Source organism: Epinephelus moara, chromosome 7, assembly GCF_006386435.1.
Source record: "Epinephelus moara isolate mb chromosome 7, YSFRI_EMoa_1.0, whole genome shotgun sequence".
Classification (NCBI taxonomy): domain Eukaryota; kingdom Metazoa; phylum Chordata; class Actinopteri; order Perciformes; family Serranidae; genus Epinephelus; species Epinephelus moara.
Window position 1 is genome coordinate 18,092,142 of NC_065512.1, and position 16,413 is coordinate 18,108,554.

The 16,413-nt window shown below is 42.4% G+C and overlaps 1 protein-coding gene across 3 annotated transcripts in view; it reads right to left on the reverse strand.

Annotated features, from left to right (window-relative positions):
- Window positions 1-16,413, reverse strand: part of col4a2 (collagen, type IV, alpha 2) — a 91,343-nt gene that overhangs the window by 20,160 nt on the left and 54,770 nt on the right. For all 3 annotated transcript variants that reach the window (XM_050049533.1, XM_050049534.1, XM_050049532.1), the window contains 18 exons: window positions 7,384-7,518; window positions 7,242-7,286; window positions 5,475-5,591; window positions 5,317-5,385; window positions 5,169-5,204; window positions 5,020-5,073; window positions 4,889-4,924; window positions 4,726-4,767; window positions 4,393-4,464; window positions 4,234-4,278; window positions 4,082-4,138; window positions 3,954-3,989; window positions 3,817-3,861; window positions 2,458-2,515; window positions 1,877-1,990; window positions 533-682; window positions 327-398; window positions 1-152 (listed from right to left, as the gene is read on the reverse strand). In XM_050049533.1, the coding sequence (XP_049905490.1) occupies window positions 1-152; window positions 327-398; window positions 533-682; window positions 1,877-1,990; window positions 2,458-2,515; window positions 3,817-3,861; window positions 3,954-3,989; window positions 4,082-4,138; window positions 4,234-4,278; window positions 4,393-4,464; window positions 4,726-4,767; window positions 4,889-4,924; window positions 5,020-5,073; window positions 5,169-5,204; window positions 5,317-5,385; window positions 5,475-5,591; window positions 7,242-7,286; window positions 7,384-7,518 (1,335 nt within the window). The remainder of the gene's footprint in view (window positions 153-326; window positions 399-532; window positions 683-1,876; window positions 1,991-2,457; window positions 2,516-3,816; window positions 3,862-3,953; window positions 3,990-4,081; window positions 4,139-4,233; window positions 4,279-4,392; window positions 4,465-4,725; window positions 4,768-4,888; window positions 4,925-5,019; window positions 5,074-5,168; window positions 5,205-5,316; window positions 5,386-5,474; window positions 5,592-7,241; window positions 7,287-7,383; window positions 7,519-16,413) is intronic.

A 16,413-nucleotide genomic window follows, 5' to 3' on the forward strand; every position in this document is an offset into this window, starting at 1 on the left:
AGGGAATCCGTCGACTCCGTGGGGACCTGTGTCTCCTTCATCACCCTCCTGACCAAACTCACCGGTCATCCCAGCATCACCTTGCTCACCGGCAGGGCCAGATAGCCCCGGTAAAGAGTGCACGATGGTGCATTCACACAGTCCATGGTCACCTAAACACAGCATAGTACCCACAGGTCAGCAACACAGTCTGAGTTTATTGGGAATTGAACGGTTTATTTTGTTAAAGGAAATTAAATGAAGGCGTAAGCACTTCAGAAACTTTTTTGTAACTTCCTGTGCTAACCAATAATTCATCTTTAGCATGAACAGTGTGACTACAGCACCTTTTATTCCTTTATAGCCTGCATTGCCGGGCCTTCCTCTCCCACCAGGTGCCCCTTTGAAGAACTCAGCCCCTGGTGACAAATGGAAATAAAGACACATAGAAACATAGTGAAGGCACTGACACAAACTGATAAACAAGAAAACAAAGGAGGATCCTCATTATGAAAGTTTGAACGCTCAGTCTTTCACTGACTGACTGACTCACATGTTCCTTTGGGTCCTGGAGGCCCCATAGACCCTGGGCGCCCGTTGGTGCCTGGGGGTCCTGCGATGTCAGCAGGGCGTCCTGGTTCGCCAGACTGGCCCTTCTCTCCCGGCTCCCCCTTGAAACCAAATGGCCTGAAGAAATCCCACACTGACAGACACAAAACGAAAACAAGAGAAAACTTGATTTAAGTTCTTGACTGCTCAGTTTATCGAACATATCTTGGACAGCGACGTATAACAATTCATGAGAACACCTGTTGGCTATGTTGTGACCATGGTATAATGGGTGTAGAAGCATGACGAAAGATTTTTACTTTGCACTAAACTCTTTACCCCATAACACTGAATATTTACTTGATATTATACTGTACATTATGTATTTAAGTTGATCATTTCTAGGGTTGCCCCCTAATAGTTGTTCAAATGTTAGTCGACCAGAAAGGTCATTAGTCGGCAAGATTTCATTAGTTGCTTAGTCGCAGAAAAAAAACAAAAAACAAAAACAGTTAAAAATGTGAAACTCCATTAGGGGTCGCGCCTTGTCAAAATAAATCCAAACCTATATGACTGGACCATGTGGGAATTTAATTTGAAAGGTAAGACACAGGAAGTGTCCATGCTCAGCAGTCAGACAGGAGTCATGTTAATTAGTTATTCCACAGGCTAGTTACTAACATGTCGGGCAGGAAATCCAAAGTGTGGGATCATTTTGAGAAGGTGAAGGACGAACCCAAAGTGATATGTAAACTCATCTTCATTGGTCGACTACAAACATGACGTATCATCTGAAACATGGAAGTAGCTACATGCCCATTAGCCCACAGCGTCATTAACAGGCGGCTCCCTCAGTGTGTGACGTGCACTTGTAGATAAAATATAGGCCTATATTAATGAAGGTTCATTAGTACGGTTTTGTATTTCTCTGTAATGTAGCACAGTGTTAACAATGTTACTGATACTATTCTTTCTCACACCTTCAACTCAAACCATTGTGTTGCCCCGCCCAAAATATATCATTTAATAATTAAATTAATATGGTAAACATGCAGGCAACTAGTCGACTAATGGCCCTAAATGACGACTATTGGTCGACTAGGAAAATTCTCAGTTGGGGGCAGCTCTAATAACTTTATTAATGTCTCTTCTGTTGCATGTCTGTCCGTCCTGTAAGAGGGATTTCTCAACAGTTCTTCTTCTTTAGTTTAATATTAGAGAGAGGCAAGAGTCTGAAAATCTAGACTGTGTAATTCCATGACTTTTCCAGGTTTTCCATGACTGTGTGAACGCTGCACTTGTATGCTGTATGTGGATGAGTCTCTTAACAAAGCTTCAGTTTACAGACCTTGTTGCTGTGTGTCATAGGCGGGTTGTCCTGGGGGTCCTTGGAAGCCTTGGTCTCCAACCGGGCCCCTCTCTCCCTGTGGACCCTGCTCACCAGGAGCACCGGGAGGACCACCTTAGCAGAGCCAAAGCATCATTAAAAGAGACAATGATTAGCATCTTATGCTCATTACTCCACTGACACGGCCTGTAACTCCTTTAATCCATTCTTATGCAGCTCTGCCATAGACTGTATATGGAGGCTTATACATCTGCTGTAATAATAATACTGATCGTTGCGTTAGTTTAATACTTCTGGATTACAAACTCTTTTCTTCTTCTTTCCTTCCCACATATATCACTAGTGTCTGAAAATAAATGTGACAGTAAATGACTCCTACATGTAAACTAAACCTTTATCTTGACCTCCTGACCTTTTGCTCTGACTGTGCAGTCTGTTAAAGTTCAGTAACGCCACTGATTTCCTCACAGAGTTTCACTTCATGTGAGCAGAAATTACAAGATTGCATGCCGTCAGCCCGTAGGTTTCATCTTCAAACTCTCTCATCTCTTTGACTGTTTCTTGGGTACTGATCAGCTCACCTGACCAAGGCAGTGAGGGTCCTGATGAAATCAGTTCTCCCGCTTCACCTCTGACCCCCTGAAACACAAACCTTGTGTCAGTCTTTCAGTTCTCAGTAGCTGCAGTTTGACAATGACTGTGACACTATTCTGAGTCTGTCTTATCTCTTATTCTCCTTTTAATTTCTGGTGTGGTTCCCTTCACTCGGTTATCTCTTACAGCGCCATATGGCTGGAATAACACTCACAAGGGTTAAAAGAGATTTTTAAAATCAATCAAATGTTGTTGTGTGTGTGTTGAACAGTCCATCAGGTTTTGTTCCAGTGTCTGGGTGCAAACACATATAATCAGTCCTCTCTTTAGACAGATATCTGCATGTGTTTGCAGAATCTGAAAGCAAGGGGACAAGATTTTGGTATCAGAAGTGTCCTGGTTTCAGTTTGTTGTCCAAGGAGTATTGATCAATCATGTTTGAGTGGTCCATAAACAGGTCTGTGTGAAGAGGTGGAATACACTGGCAGAAATGCGGAGTCTCTACATCGGATCTCCTGAAGCTGTTGCCCCATACCCCTTCCCACCAACGTAGAACAAGTTCTGTTTCATTTCCTGCACCTAATTTTAAACCGTTTTGACCATTTCTACCAAACGTTATTTGGTTCAGAACCCAAAAGTCTTGCACATCTTTGCATGTCTTCTTTTATACATTCCATTTTAACTTTTAAAGACACCGAGACAATTTTACACGCCTTCATCTCTTCACTGCAACAGCCTCTTTTCTTGCCTGAATCAAAAATCTACCAATCGACTCCAGACTGATCAGAATTCAGCTGCCAGGAGATGTGATGACATCACTCCAGTTTCAGCCTCTTTACACTGGCTCCCAGTATGTTTCAGAATAGATTTTAAGATTTTACTGATTAGGCTCTTCATGGTCTATCTCACAGCTACATCTCCGACCTCTTAGTGCCGTACACGCCAGGACGTACTTTGAGGTCCTCGGGCAGCAGAGGTCTTTTGTCTGTTCCAGAGGCCCGACTGGAAACTACAGGGGACAGAGCATTTGCTTTTAGGGCCCCGAGACTCTGGAACAGTCTGCCAGAGGAAATCAGGTCGGCTGAGTCAGTGATGTCCCTTCTTAAAACATACTTTTAATAGAGAGCCTTTCCTGATTTTACCTGAGTTTTAAGTTCATTCAGACTGTCTTTTATTTCCTCAGTTCTTCTTTTAAAAGTTGTTGTTTTCATGTCTTGTTTGTTTTAATTACTGACATGTAAAGCACTTTGTAACTGTTACATTCAAGGTTCAAAGAATCCAAAATGGAAACGGATTAAAGACATAGCTAATTTGGTACCAGAGGCTTATTATCAGTGCATTCTCACCTTAGGACCATCTCTGCCTTTTGGTCCTGAGTCACCGAAATCCCCCTGAAAGAGTTGTCATTGACAAGTCAAAAAATTTAATTCAGTTTGCTTATACAATAATGATGCAATGTCTCTCATTTCCCACACAAACATACCCTCGGTCCAGGACGTCCATCTGCACCAGGTTCACCCTGTAACAGCACAAACAGCACATGACATGAACTTCACACACAGACAGAGGTCAGTCTCTGGCTGAAATGTGTAGGAGAGTTTCTGCGCTCACCCGGTTTCCAGGGAATCCCATCACACCTGTTTCTCCTTTGCCACCCTCAAAAAAACCCTAAGAAAAGGTGATGGGAGGAGTTGACATGCTGAGGTGCTGATGTTAATATGTGTCTGTGTATGTGTACATAACATGTGTATGATCGTTCATACCGGATCTCCTATTTCTCCTTTCAGACCTTTCTCTCCACGAGGTCCCTAAAATAATGACAGAGGAAGATCTTATCGTATCTTATCCTATTGTATTTCATATTTTAGAACCATCTGTACACATTACAGCAGACCAATGAATGAATATGAACGTGTACAGACCGTGGGTCCGTAGGGGGGCAGAATCTGCTGATGAGTAGAGTTTCCTGGTGGCCCTTGCGGTCCGATGTCCCCCTGTGGTGAAAGTAGGAAGTGCAACAAACGTCAGCTAGCTCGGAGAGACGCATGCCATCATCCAGTGTGCAGATTCTTTAGTTAAGTAAAACTTTTAGAGCTCAAACTAAAGTGGATGAGGGGATTTTTGTCCAAAATCAATTCAGGATTTTACATGCAGAAACAGCAAGCAAATTTGTTGTCATGACATTTGTTTTACAGCAATGCAGTTAGACTTAATTAACAGATATTAGCAATGCATTTGACAAACGTGGCACTCACTTGGTCTCCTTTGTGTCCCTTAAGCACTTTGGTCATCGTGCCCTGCACAGAAAAACAAATACTTAAAGCTGCAATCATAGATTCCTACTTTCATATAGTATTCACACAGCAATACATCAAATTTCTATTACATTACATTAAATACATATTGATGTGGCCTTACCTTTGGTCCACGGGGACCTGGAGGCCCTGGGGGACCCTAGAGGGAGACACAAACAGGATAAGCCCTTTGCGTCATAAAAGTTGAAGCTTCACAAACTAAAATTAAAATTGCACACACACAGACACCCTTACCTTCGGTCCTGGGATGCCTCTGTTACCCTGCCATCCTGGAGTTCCTGGAGGCCCCTGACAAAAATCAAGTAAGAGATGATAATGATGACAATATGTAACCACCATTATCTGATCATGTCTCTATGTTCAGCACAATTAATGTGTCTTACAAATATTCCGTTGACCCCTGGCGTGCCTGGATCTCCCTGTGGAGAGACGGTCAGAAATCCATGAGCTCTATAACACTTTGTCACAGCAATATCAAGTCGTTAAAGCAGTTTTATGAAGCCAGGTGTGGTGTGAACTCCTCCTCCTCACCCTGAAGCGCTGCATGTACACAATGACGTCCAGAGGGTCTCCCTTCTGTCCCTTCCAGCCCGCTTGTCCCTGAGGAATGAAAACAAAAAGACAGTCACCAGCAGGAAATCGAACCCTTCGACAGATCATTATCCAGGCAGATTTGGAGTTGCACTTACAGGAAAACCTGGTGCGCCGCTTGCACCGGCTTGCCCCGGTAACCCTGATTCTCCCTGTGTCCCGTTGCAGCCGTCAGCACCTGGCTTCCCCCTGGGCCCAGCCTGTCCTGGGTGGCCCTGCAGAGCGAACGTCAATTCACAAATGATCAGTCAGAACACATCACAGGCAGAATCAATACAGTGAGCAAGGGCGTCCCTTTGTGCTGAAAAGTGGTTTGGACATCAGGGCTCAGATGAAAAAAGACTTTAGGGCAATGTAATGAGAGACTGGTATGAAAAAAAGTTGGAGAAAAAAAATGCTACTACCAAGGGTGTAGGTTTTGGGTGGGACACCAGTGAAACATAGTTGGGGGGTCCTCCCCAGGAAATTTTGAGAGTAATTTCCTGCATCCTGTTTAATTCTCCTGCACTAATTAATCGTGAAAATGTCTTTATTTATGTAAAAAAATGCACAAAATAAACCTTTCTCAAAGTGCTCTAATTGTTAGTCCACATTTCTTGGTGCACCTATGAGTTCTGGATTACAATATGTCAACAGTTTAATGTTATTTTTAAGCGCCAGCTACATCTCGGTGCAAGGACTAGACTTGTTGGGACTAAATGACGAGTCACCTGCTGGTTTTCACAACAGACACCTTCTGCACATTCTGCTGCACTGTGCTCAGAAATGTATCATAGTCGCGTGGATCACTGATGAAGCTCACACTCCTACTCAGTGGCTCCATGCTGTGACAAGTATCATTCTATGCGAGGCTTTCTCTACAGCCTTAATGGATAAACCCTTTTTGTTCTACCGGGCCTGGGACCCATTTCTTAATTATCAGGTCTCGTAGGATGAGATCAGGGCTGATAGAACTGGCCTGGAAAAGGATGTGGAGCCATAGCTTGTCATGACATCGAAATGCAATGTGGGACAGGCTGTCTTCCATGGATTTTCTCGACTCCCTGAATTTAATTAATTCATATTTTTTTATTATTATTATTTAGGATTTTTTTTTGTCTTCTCTTGCCAGGTTTGGATGTCAATAATTTGTATACTGTTAGCATTGCCGCTGTGTATGTGCTTTCTTTGTCTTCCCTGCTTCATTAAAAATATATCTGAAAAAAAAGACACCTATGATGATGAGCTTCTCTTGCTGGATAGATTTAATTGATTAATGCACACTTACATGTGCCCAATCCTCCTGGATTTACAAGACACCGTTACAATGGTGTTGCAGTAACAATCAAAAGCACATGTTATTTAACTACTCAGTCCACAAACAGAATACCCTGCTCTTCTATCCCGGGCCTGACGAAGAAATTCAACTATAGAAAAGGTTCCCTTTCTGGAACAAAACTCAAATTTTAATGATCATCCAGCCAAAAGAAATCAACATAAATGGAGGTCATTTTACTGAAAAGTACATCCTTGTGTCTTCATATAGTACAGGACAGTGAAACAAGAAGTGAACCTCATTTTCAGCTTCACCTAAATTATACAACAAACAAATTCAGTCCTCCTCTGGGGTGGCGTTAAACCTTCCAGTCTCTAAGGATAATGGTAACATTCCTGAGCGCAGCTGTGCACACAGGGATCTTTGTCTTTTCTATACTTCTTTATGAGACAATAAGTTCATAGTTTTGGTTCATACGATATGTCAACAGACCATTTATCTCTAAACGTGCGAAACTCCTAATCTCCTGAATATCACAAAGTAACCCATTCTAAAGAATATAAATGACAAGTTGTTCAAATAAAATAATGATTTCAACTCTTAGACTTACAGGAATGCCATCGTTTCCAGAAAACCCAGGAACGCCAGTCATTCCCTGCAGAGCAACAAAATCACACATTAAACAAGACGACAAACATGAGAGAGTTGTGATGTTTAACACATAGATAAAAAAAAAGAAAAGGATACTTTACCACATTTCCTTTGGGACCTATGAAACCACTGCGGCCACGGTCACCTTTCTGCCCCTTTGGTCCCTCGATGCCCTTATCACCTGGCTTCCCTGGAGGCCCCTGGGAGCCCTGAGGCCCGAGAGGCCCAGGATGACCCTGAGGTTCGAAGAAAAAAAAAATAGTTGATCAAGTTCAGGTCAAGGATGCAGAACACCAAATAAACTGTCAGCTGCTGCACATAGCTTTGAGTATGGTGCATAATTTACTACAATCAATTATTTATTATTGATTTCTAATTATCAGTAACATCATGAATGTTTGGAGTTTAACAAAAGCAAGGCTGACGTTAGTGATATATATATGGGGTGGCAATAAAAAGTCCACTTACCTGTCAAAAAAAGAGAAGAGAAGATTGGAAAATAAGACAAGAGTTATCAGTGCAACCAAAGCATCACAACAATGCAACAAGAAATATGACAAACTTTATCTATTAAAGTTATTTTCCACATTTTTACCCTAATTCCAGTTCCTTAAGTGGCTGCTTGTATTCTCTGATTGCGTCACAAGAGGGAGACTAACACCACTTTTCTTCATGGTTTACTCTCTACACCCATCTAGTGGTCAAACCGTGTACTTACAAATATCCACTGTCAGACAGCTGATAGAAGCCCAAGAAGCAATGCAACTACATACGCACACATACAGACACCTTAAGAATAAATGTTAACGTCAGTGAACTCCTTTTAGTTCATCTTAGCTTTTTAGGGACACAGAGCAGACACAGAAAGACACAGAGAAATATTGTTTTATAATCACCGTTTAAAACCTGCAAGCTGAAGTATCTTTTCCTTCTTTTTCTTACACACAACTGAAAGACCCACTAAGACCCCAAAACACACCCATGTTATTCCAAGACATGCCACACAGAGCAGCGAGGAGATTGATTTAAGGTAGATAAAGCCAGACACTGCTGTCAAATATCTCTTTAATGAAAAAAAACGAGACACTCACATTAGTCAAACAAGCTTTAAAGGCCAAGTAAAGGGCTTTAAAGGGCTGTCTGATTGCTGACTGTTTGAACCTGCAGACAGACGCCTAATCTGCGAGCTAAATATAACAACTTGATTATGATACACAGAGTGATGAAAGAGGGAAGACATGCAGGCAGATAGGAGGGAGGGAAAATGTGAGTCTGGCTGTGGCGGAAGTATGTTTCTGTTCTCAGTCTTATAGTTACTAATTTATCTCCTAATAAGTAGATAGATTTCAGATGTGTCTGCAGACTCGGCAGTAAAGTATGTGTCCTCTCTACCTTCTGCACCAGAATCGCTGCTGCATGTCAACGAGAAGAACAGCAGGATACAGACAAACGCTCCAGGAAAGCGTTAATGAATATTAAGGTGTTGTTCAGTGCAAGTGCAATGCATTGACTGTACGTTTCTGCAAACCATGAATATGTTACATTTACATTTCATACATATCATTTCAACATTTCTAAAGTAAGGCAGTTCAGATTACACATACAGTATGATCTGATTTTTCATCAGGAGTAGGAGATGGTGGACGGTGTGACACCTAGGGGAGAAAGCTGCAGACAACTGTTTTAGACTGACAAAAACAGGCATTTTTAACAACACATAGGGACATTTCCAGCTGTGCTTGCTGCGACAAAACTGGGTATTTTTTTCACAAGACGTCGGGACATTTCCAGCTGTGTTTGTGGCATCAAAACTCTGTATTTCTAATGAAAATTTGCGCCATTTCCAGTCGTGTTTGCTGCGACAAAACTGGCTATTTTTTAATGAGGGATCAGAACATTTCTAGCCATGTTTGTTGCGACAAAACCAGGTATTTTTTGACGAGACGTCAGGCCATTTCCAGCCGTGTTTGTGGCATTAAAACCCTGTATTTTCAATGACATTTCAGGACATTTCCAGCTGCATTTGCTGCAACAAAAACAGCTATTTTCTGATGAGACATTAGAACATTTCAATCTGTGTCTGTTACAACAAAACCTGTTATTTTTGAATGAGACATCAGGACATTTCTAGCCATGTTTGCTGCAACAAAACTGGATATTTCTTATCATTTTTTATCATTACATCGGGACATTTCCAGTGGTGTTTGTGCTGACCAAGCCGGGTATTTTGAAGCCAAAACATGACCTTTCCTAATCATTACAAAGTGTATTTTTGTGCTTAAACCTATCCACACCTTACCCACAGTGTTGTCACAACATAAAATTGAAAATTGAAAGTTTCAACATATCCACTACATACTAAATGTACAAATGTAACATATCCATGGTTTGCAGAGACGTACAATGCCAGCATTTACTCTGGTTATTGGGTTAGGTGGGGCGTGTGATGTGGTGTGTGTGAGGGTGAGTCACTTCAACTGAAAGATCAAGTTGTACAGGTGCCTCAAATACAGTTATATCTCAGTGTTGAGTGTGTCATTTACATTCCTGAGAGGGACTGAACACGGCCACGGGAGAGGCTTGACAGTGGCAGAAAGTAAACGAGGGTTGGTGGGTTAGAAAGAGAATAATAAGAAGGCAGTGTTTTTACAAGGGTTGAGGGCGAAGATACCATGGGAATTGGGCATGTTTGCATGGTCTGGGAGTTCAGGGGGTCAGTGAGTGATGACCTCTGAGGTTTGGGGGCCTGACAGTGTTCCTGTGAGAACCAACAACCACAGTGATGCTGTTTGTCCCCGGACAGAAACACTCCGGGCCTTGTTATATGAAGCCAGAGCCAAGGGTCTCAGAGGAATCAATAAAACTGCAGGGAGCCTAAACAATGTCAGACAACCATTCAAACAAGCTCACAGATGAAACCAGATGCAGATAGTGAGAGATAAAGCCTCAGTTGAACTTGGGGCTAGATGTGTGTGTGCGCTCGTAGCTGCAGCCTGTGTGTGTGTGGTAGACAGAGCTTTGTCTATGGGGGGCTTATTGAAACAGGAGGTGTGTGTTTTGTCTTCGGTCTCAACCGTGCAGCTGCTGCCTATAGAGCAGAAACAGACAGACAACAGTAATGTCAAAACATCTCAAACTCTGCACGAGTAAACGGGCGGTGTTTCATGCAGATGCATCTACAGATGAAACCAGCAAGCGGACTGAACTGAGCAGTCAGTCATTGTGTGATAACATTGATATATCTTGCTCACTATGGCGATGACATCACCTGCTGACTATTCTGTGATATGCAAATAGGAATTTAGTTACTTCATATAGACAGCTGAGATAAAGTAAGTATGTCATTTGCACCTTCTTGTCAAGATTATAGATAAAAATTTGGCAAGTTCAGATATAGAAATAAACTGCCACCTGTTTCCTTTGCTATGAAACATCATACTCTCTATTGTTATGGTGGGTGAAAGAAAAAGACCCCAGGCACATGACATAACTACCAACACACACTTACAGCTGTAAATCATTGTCCTCATGAAAAGGAAATTAAACAAGCTGAGTGATTTTCTGAAGACAGATGGTTCTGTCACAGTCATAATTTTGCTATAATTCACACAGCGACAAGTAAAACACACAGTGACAGAGGGGAGGAGCTGTGTCGTAATTCAAAAGTGGCTTATTTCTGAAATAATCTGTGCATGTGTGTGTGGGCATGTACACAGTACAGTGTGTGCACAAGCATGTGGAGATCTTTGTCTAGGGGCACTTTCGTGGTACACTATGCGCACTGGTCTTTATCTTTCTGCATGGCTTAAACAGAGGGGTGATAAATACCAGTCTCCTTTCATAGCCGATAACGAGAAGATGTTTTTAAGTGCATACTTGTGTGTGTGTGTTCATGTGTCTGCACACCAACAACTACAAATAGTGCTACTACTGTAGGCACTCAAAAATGTAGGTACAGGAGGAAACACTTTAGTTAGTCTTGAAAAAAAAGAGAAAATCACAGATACACCATCACAGGTACATAAAGGGTCCCAGATGTGTAACTTGGGCTCCCACATAAAGGTGCAAACTACTAGAAGTTCTCTATAGGTTTAGGTAAACAATTGCACTGATATGGCAACATGATATATCGCAACATATATCCTTGTGCACCACAACAACGACCTGGATTCAGCCCCTGACGGCAGGGCTTCACACTAGACCCCATGAAATACAGTGTGGTATTTAGTGGAAAGCCAGTAGGGCTGGGTATTGTTTAAAAACAAGACTGTTCCAGCTGGTGTATTATTTGCCATTACCCGCCTAGTCATTATATCCACATTACTGATGATCATTTATCAAAATCTCATTGTGTAAATATTTTGAGACGGCACGGATAGTCAACCCTACAATATCATCACAAAACTGACGGAGAAATTTTATGATTTTTCTTCACATCACCCAATCCTATGGCAATCGATACCCAATCATGTAGCAACAGACTTCACCACGCCACAGACTGATGGGCTGTAGCTGCTGCTGTAGTGGGCCAATCACAAACTGCATTAAATCAAGGAATGCATGCGGTGATTAGCTGCGAGAAAACCATACAGATACTCTTTTTTTTTCTAGATCTGGGTACAAAAAGGATCAAATGCAGGTATCTTTTGACAGCAGATCCTTTGATACTACTTGGGCTATTTCAGATGATACCCTAAAGGTCTTGAGTACCGATATCCAGCCCTAGAAGCCAGTGAGGAATGACTGTATGTTTGTATCAACTGGTGACATGCTCTGTTTAGTCTGTGTCCAGGTCAAGCCTGGGAGTCATCGGCAAGAAGGTCACTGCATTAGGCACACCTACGCAGTGGTTCTCAACCCTTTTTGTGTCAAAGAGCCCTTCATTGACACACATTAGGTCAGAGACGCCCATTTGAAAAGATTTTGCTTGTTGGATTAAGACCAGAACTCTATCTGTCTATTACAGTTGAGGAAATAACAGTGAAGGAAGTGACACCTATGATTAGAATAGTCACCCTTATGACTCTTACTCACATTGGGCTCACTTCTATAGTGAATTAAATAGTGAAGATAGATTGTCCCCTCCCTGGAATACCTCTCTGACAGTGTCAATCAAAACTGAACTATATTACCTTTGTAAAGGTAGCATTTACGACTGATTTGTTGATGGGATTAAATCAGATTCTGCAGGTGTACCTAATAAAGTGGACACTGAGTGCAAAAGTATAACACACATTGTTTGTGCTATATAATTGTACTTCTGACAGTACAAACTACAGGGACATAAAAAGAAAATAGGCAGGGATTTAACGTCTCTCTCAGGCTCTTGATTCAGTCTTCACACTGCAACTTGTGTCACTTTTCCCATGGTCAGAGAACACATCATAATGACTATGTTAAAACCCCAAAGACGTCTAAATCATCCCAACCTGCTTCACACAGCAGCATACTGCATTGTTCCACTCTGGGTGTCCATCATTTCCCTTCTCCTTTATTCTCTCCTGAGCTAAATCTCTCTCCAGTCCTCCCCACTCTTTAATTACCAGTCCTCCACAGCTTCACTTCCTTCATACCTCCACACTCCCCATTCTTATCTGCTCACACTACTTCCACACAGAATTTCCTCCCCTCCTCTCTCCAAACTCTCGAGTGCTCTCACATCCCTTTGCATCTCTTCTTACACTCCATTTTTGCTGCCTGTATTCTTTCCCTTCCTGTTTCCGCTGGGCGGCGGGTGACCACATGTAAGTCTACAAATCAGACAGACACAGACTACGGGAGGAGAGAGATGACAAAACAGCGTTGGGGGGGATCATAAATTGTCATCCAAACACTAAACAAAAGAACAAATAAGTAGGTTTGAGTTAGGATGCAGCAGATATATAACACAAACCATAAGGGAAAAATACGAACGATAAACCATTCTTTAACAGCGCAGAGTAGTAAACTTCTGAACCTGCGTAAACGGAGAATCTGAAATCAAGATCAGAGAAAGTTGAGGACTCTTCAAACGGACATGTCTTGGATTTACTAAACGACACTGGACATACATGCGTGCCTGTTTAGGTTGGAGCTCCTCTCTGTCTTTGAAGGCTGGTCATGACTTTACCAGATTATGGAGCTCAGGAGACATGTGCTGCCCTCTGGCTTTTCCCTGTAACTGTAGCTCCTTTATTTTTCTTTCGGTCACAGACGGCTCACGTCATACCTTCAGCCCCGTGTCTCGTGAGCTTCATAATGGGGGACGACGAGCCATCAATCAGCAGTCGAATCTACTGAAGTCTCAGGGGGAAGAGAAGGAAATGAGGCAGGCAGAGGGTAGATCAGTATTGAAGATGTTCAGGTCAAGTCAATTTCAGTTACTGTATACAGCCCGAAAAAGTCGGCACAGCCAGCCTTGTGTGACTCTCAGGACCTCAAAATACTCCGCTACGCTTGGGCGTCACTACGATGAAACAGGGGCACTGTTTAGCATCTGGCCTATCAACCAGCTTCGATATAAACCCATCCACGTCATTATCAGAAGCTCAGAGCAATGGACATAACATAAAGAGTGTGAAAGTCCACTCAGGTTCAGGGGGAGTGCAGGTAGATAGGTCAAACAAACACTGGACTTTAACCCAGGAGACCAGTGTTTGAAACTAACAAACAACAACAATGGTTGCGGTGTCTGTGACACTCAAAGCAGGGTACACACTGCCACCTTCAGAGCCACATTAGTGCCACCAAATCTGCAATCTTTTCCTAACCGTAACTGAGAGGTTCTTCGCCTAAACCTAACTGCTGAGAACTTATGCGAGTCCTCTCATGTGACTAGTGTCAACCCTGATCTTTGTCTCTAACCATAGCCAAGTAATCTGTTGCCTCAATCTAATGGCCAATCCCGTTTTACCGCCAAACCCTTCTGCGTCAATATACATCACCAAAGGTTGCCCTCTATGGCGTTTTAGTAACCACCGGGGCTTCTGCACAAGAAGCTAAATAGGATGAATTGGGATGAGATCACCGTGGCACAAAACACGACATCCCTCAGCCTCAACAAGAAAGTTCTAACTTTCTAGTTGTGAGGATTTGTTGCTTTTCTTTGTCTTGCATCATAGTAAACTGGCAATTTTACACATTTGGACTGTTGCTTGAAAAAGAAAAAGCTATTAAAAGACTTTAACTTGGGATTTGGCAAACAGTAACCAATTATTAAGAGGAAATTATTGCCAGATTAGCTGATAATAATAACAATGGTTAGCCTTATATTGACCTTATATTAAGAGTAAGAGTATTTAACCTCTCAGTTTTTGCACTAAACTCTAACAGGCACACTCTCCCACACACACAATAAGTCTATCAACTGTCAGGAAAGGCCAATCTGTAAATGTACATTTTCAGATGAGATTTAAAGACGTGAGCAGAATCAGCTGATCTGATGCTCAGCGAGAGGCTGTTCCAAAGCCAAGGAGCAAGAACTGAAAAGGCTCGATCACCCTCTGGAACAGTTAGAAGGCCCAGACTAGCAGACCTGAAGGGCCTGTTTGGATGGTACGGTGTGAGAAGCTCAGTTATGTACTCCGGTGCCAGATCATTGAGAGCCTTGTATGTGATTAAAAGCACTGTAAAATGAATTCTAAAAGAGACTGGAAGTGTGGTTTTCCTTTATCTACATCGCCTGCTGTCTAACAACACAACATCACTGTGACAACAGAGGAAACACGGAATCACACCTGTGTGTACACAGTCTGCGTACACATCTTAATCCCAGTCAGGGCAATACTGCACAAAACTGCAATTATACATTTTAAACCACCAAGTAAGACTCTAGATCTGTGTGTGTGCGTGTGTGTTAGAATGACAGGGTTCGGTTAGATCAGGGTGCGATTTGGCCGCTAACTCGCAGCTGTGAAACATGCTGCAGACACTGATGGTGTAGGAAGTTGAGCATTTCAGAAATTAACTTAATTTTCACCCTGGTGACGGTGAGTTTATCAAAATTATACAGTGCTAGAATTTGAATGACTTTTATGGATGTATGTCACGGTTAAAATGATAGTCATCACTTCTCTTTATAACATACATTTAAGGTCTCAACCTTAAAGCAGCTGTGCGGAACTATTTACCATTAATAAAACTGTCCCTAGTTCGTATCACCCCCCCCTTGAAGATCCGCATATTTATTTGAACCCAACAGCGACAAAAAAGCCTTTCTCTGTATGGCTATTTAGCATAGCCTCGCTCGGGTCGGACACACAGCAGAAGTCACCAAAACCAGAATACGGCACCCGAGGCGGAAGTGATTCTGCTCGCCCGCAGCAGCCCACAGCGATTAAACCACAGAAGAAGGAGCCGTGTTTACAGTGTTCTTCGAGTAAGCAGTATGCAACGGGCATTGCTGAACACATAACACTTAACAGTTTTACCAGAGTTGTATCTATGAGGACTTGGTTGTACTTTTGATGTCGTGGCGGATAACGAAGGAGCATCATGTAAAATTATCTGTGACTGTGACCATGAACACAAATATACAGCAGGCAGTTGTCCTCAGTTTATAAGAAATTCAGAGCTACACCAGAACATTTATGAACAGGTCTTACTTTACTACTAATTTGTGTGTAACGTTAGCATGTTTCCACTAATCACTTGGACTGACTGAACGTTAGTAGCGTTAGCTTTGCAAGCGAAGGCTGCAGGTAACAGCTTTACCGTGTTAGGATTATGTTATGTCTTCACTGTGTATCTTCAGATAAAAGAATACTCTGACCATTTGGGAGTTATGCCCTTTCTCTATCATTTTCATATTGAGACAACATGATCGATATCTTTTTTGTGTCTGTACGTCCAGTGGCTGGGTCTCAGCGGTTAGCATTGCGCTTATAGGGGGTCAGTACGTCCTGCGCTGTGATGGATGGATAGCGCGGAGGGATACACCAGTGAGCAGGCACAGACGTAGCTTGTAAACAAAACTCAGCTGTTTATTTAGCTTAGCAATATCTCCGGATTTTAGTAGCTGCAATGGACGACTTTGAACGCGATTTTGAAAAGTTTCTTGTAGCGGACACAGATCCAGAGCCATACCTGTTTGAGCCGGAGTACACAGATGAGGAACTCCATGTGTTGCATGTTGAGCAGGCGAGAAGAGAGGC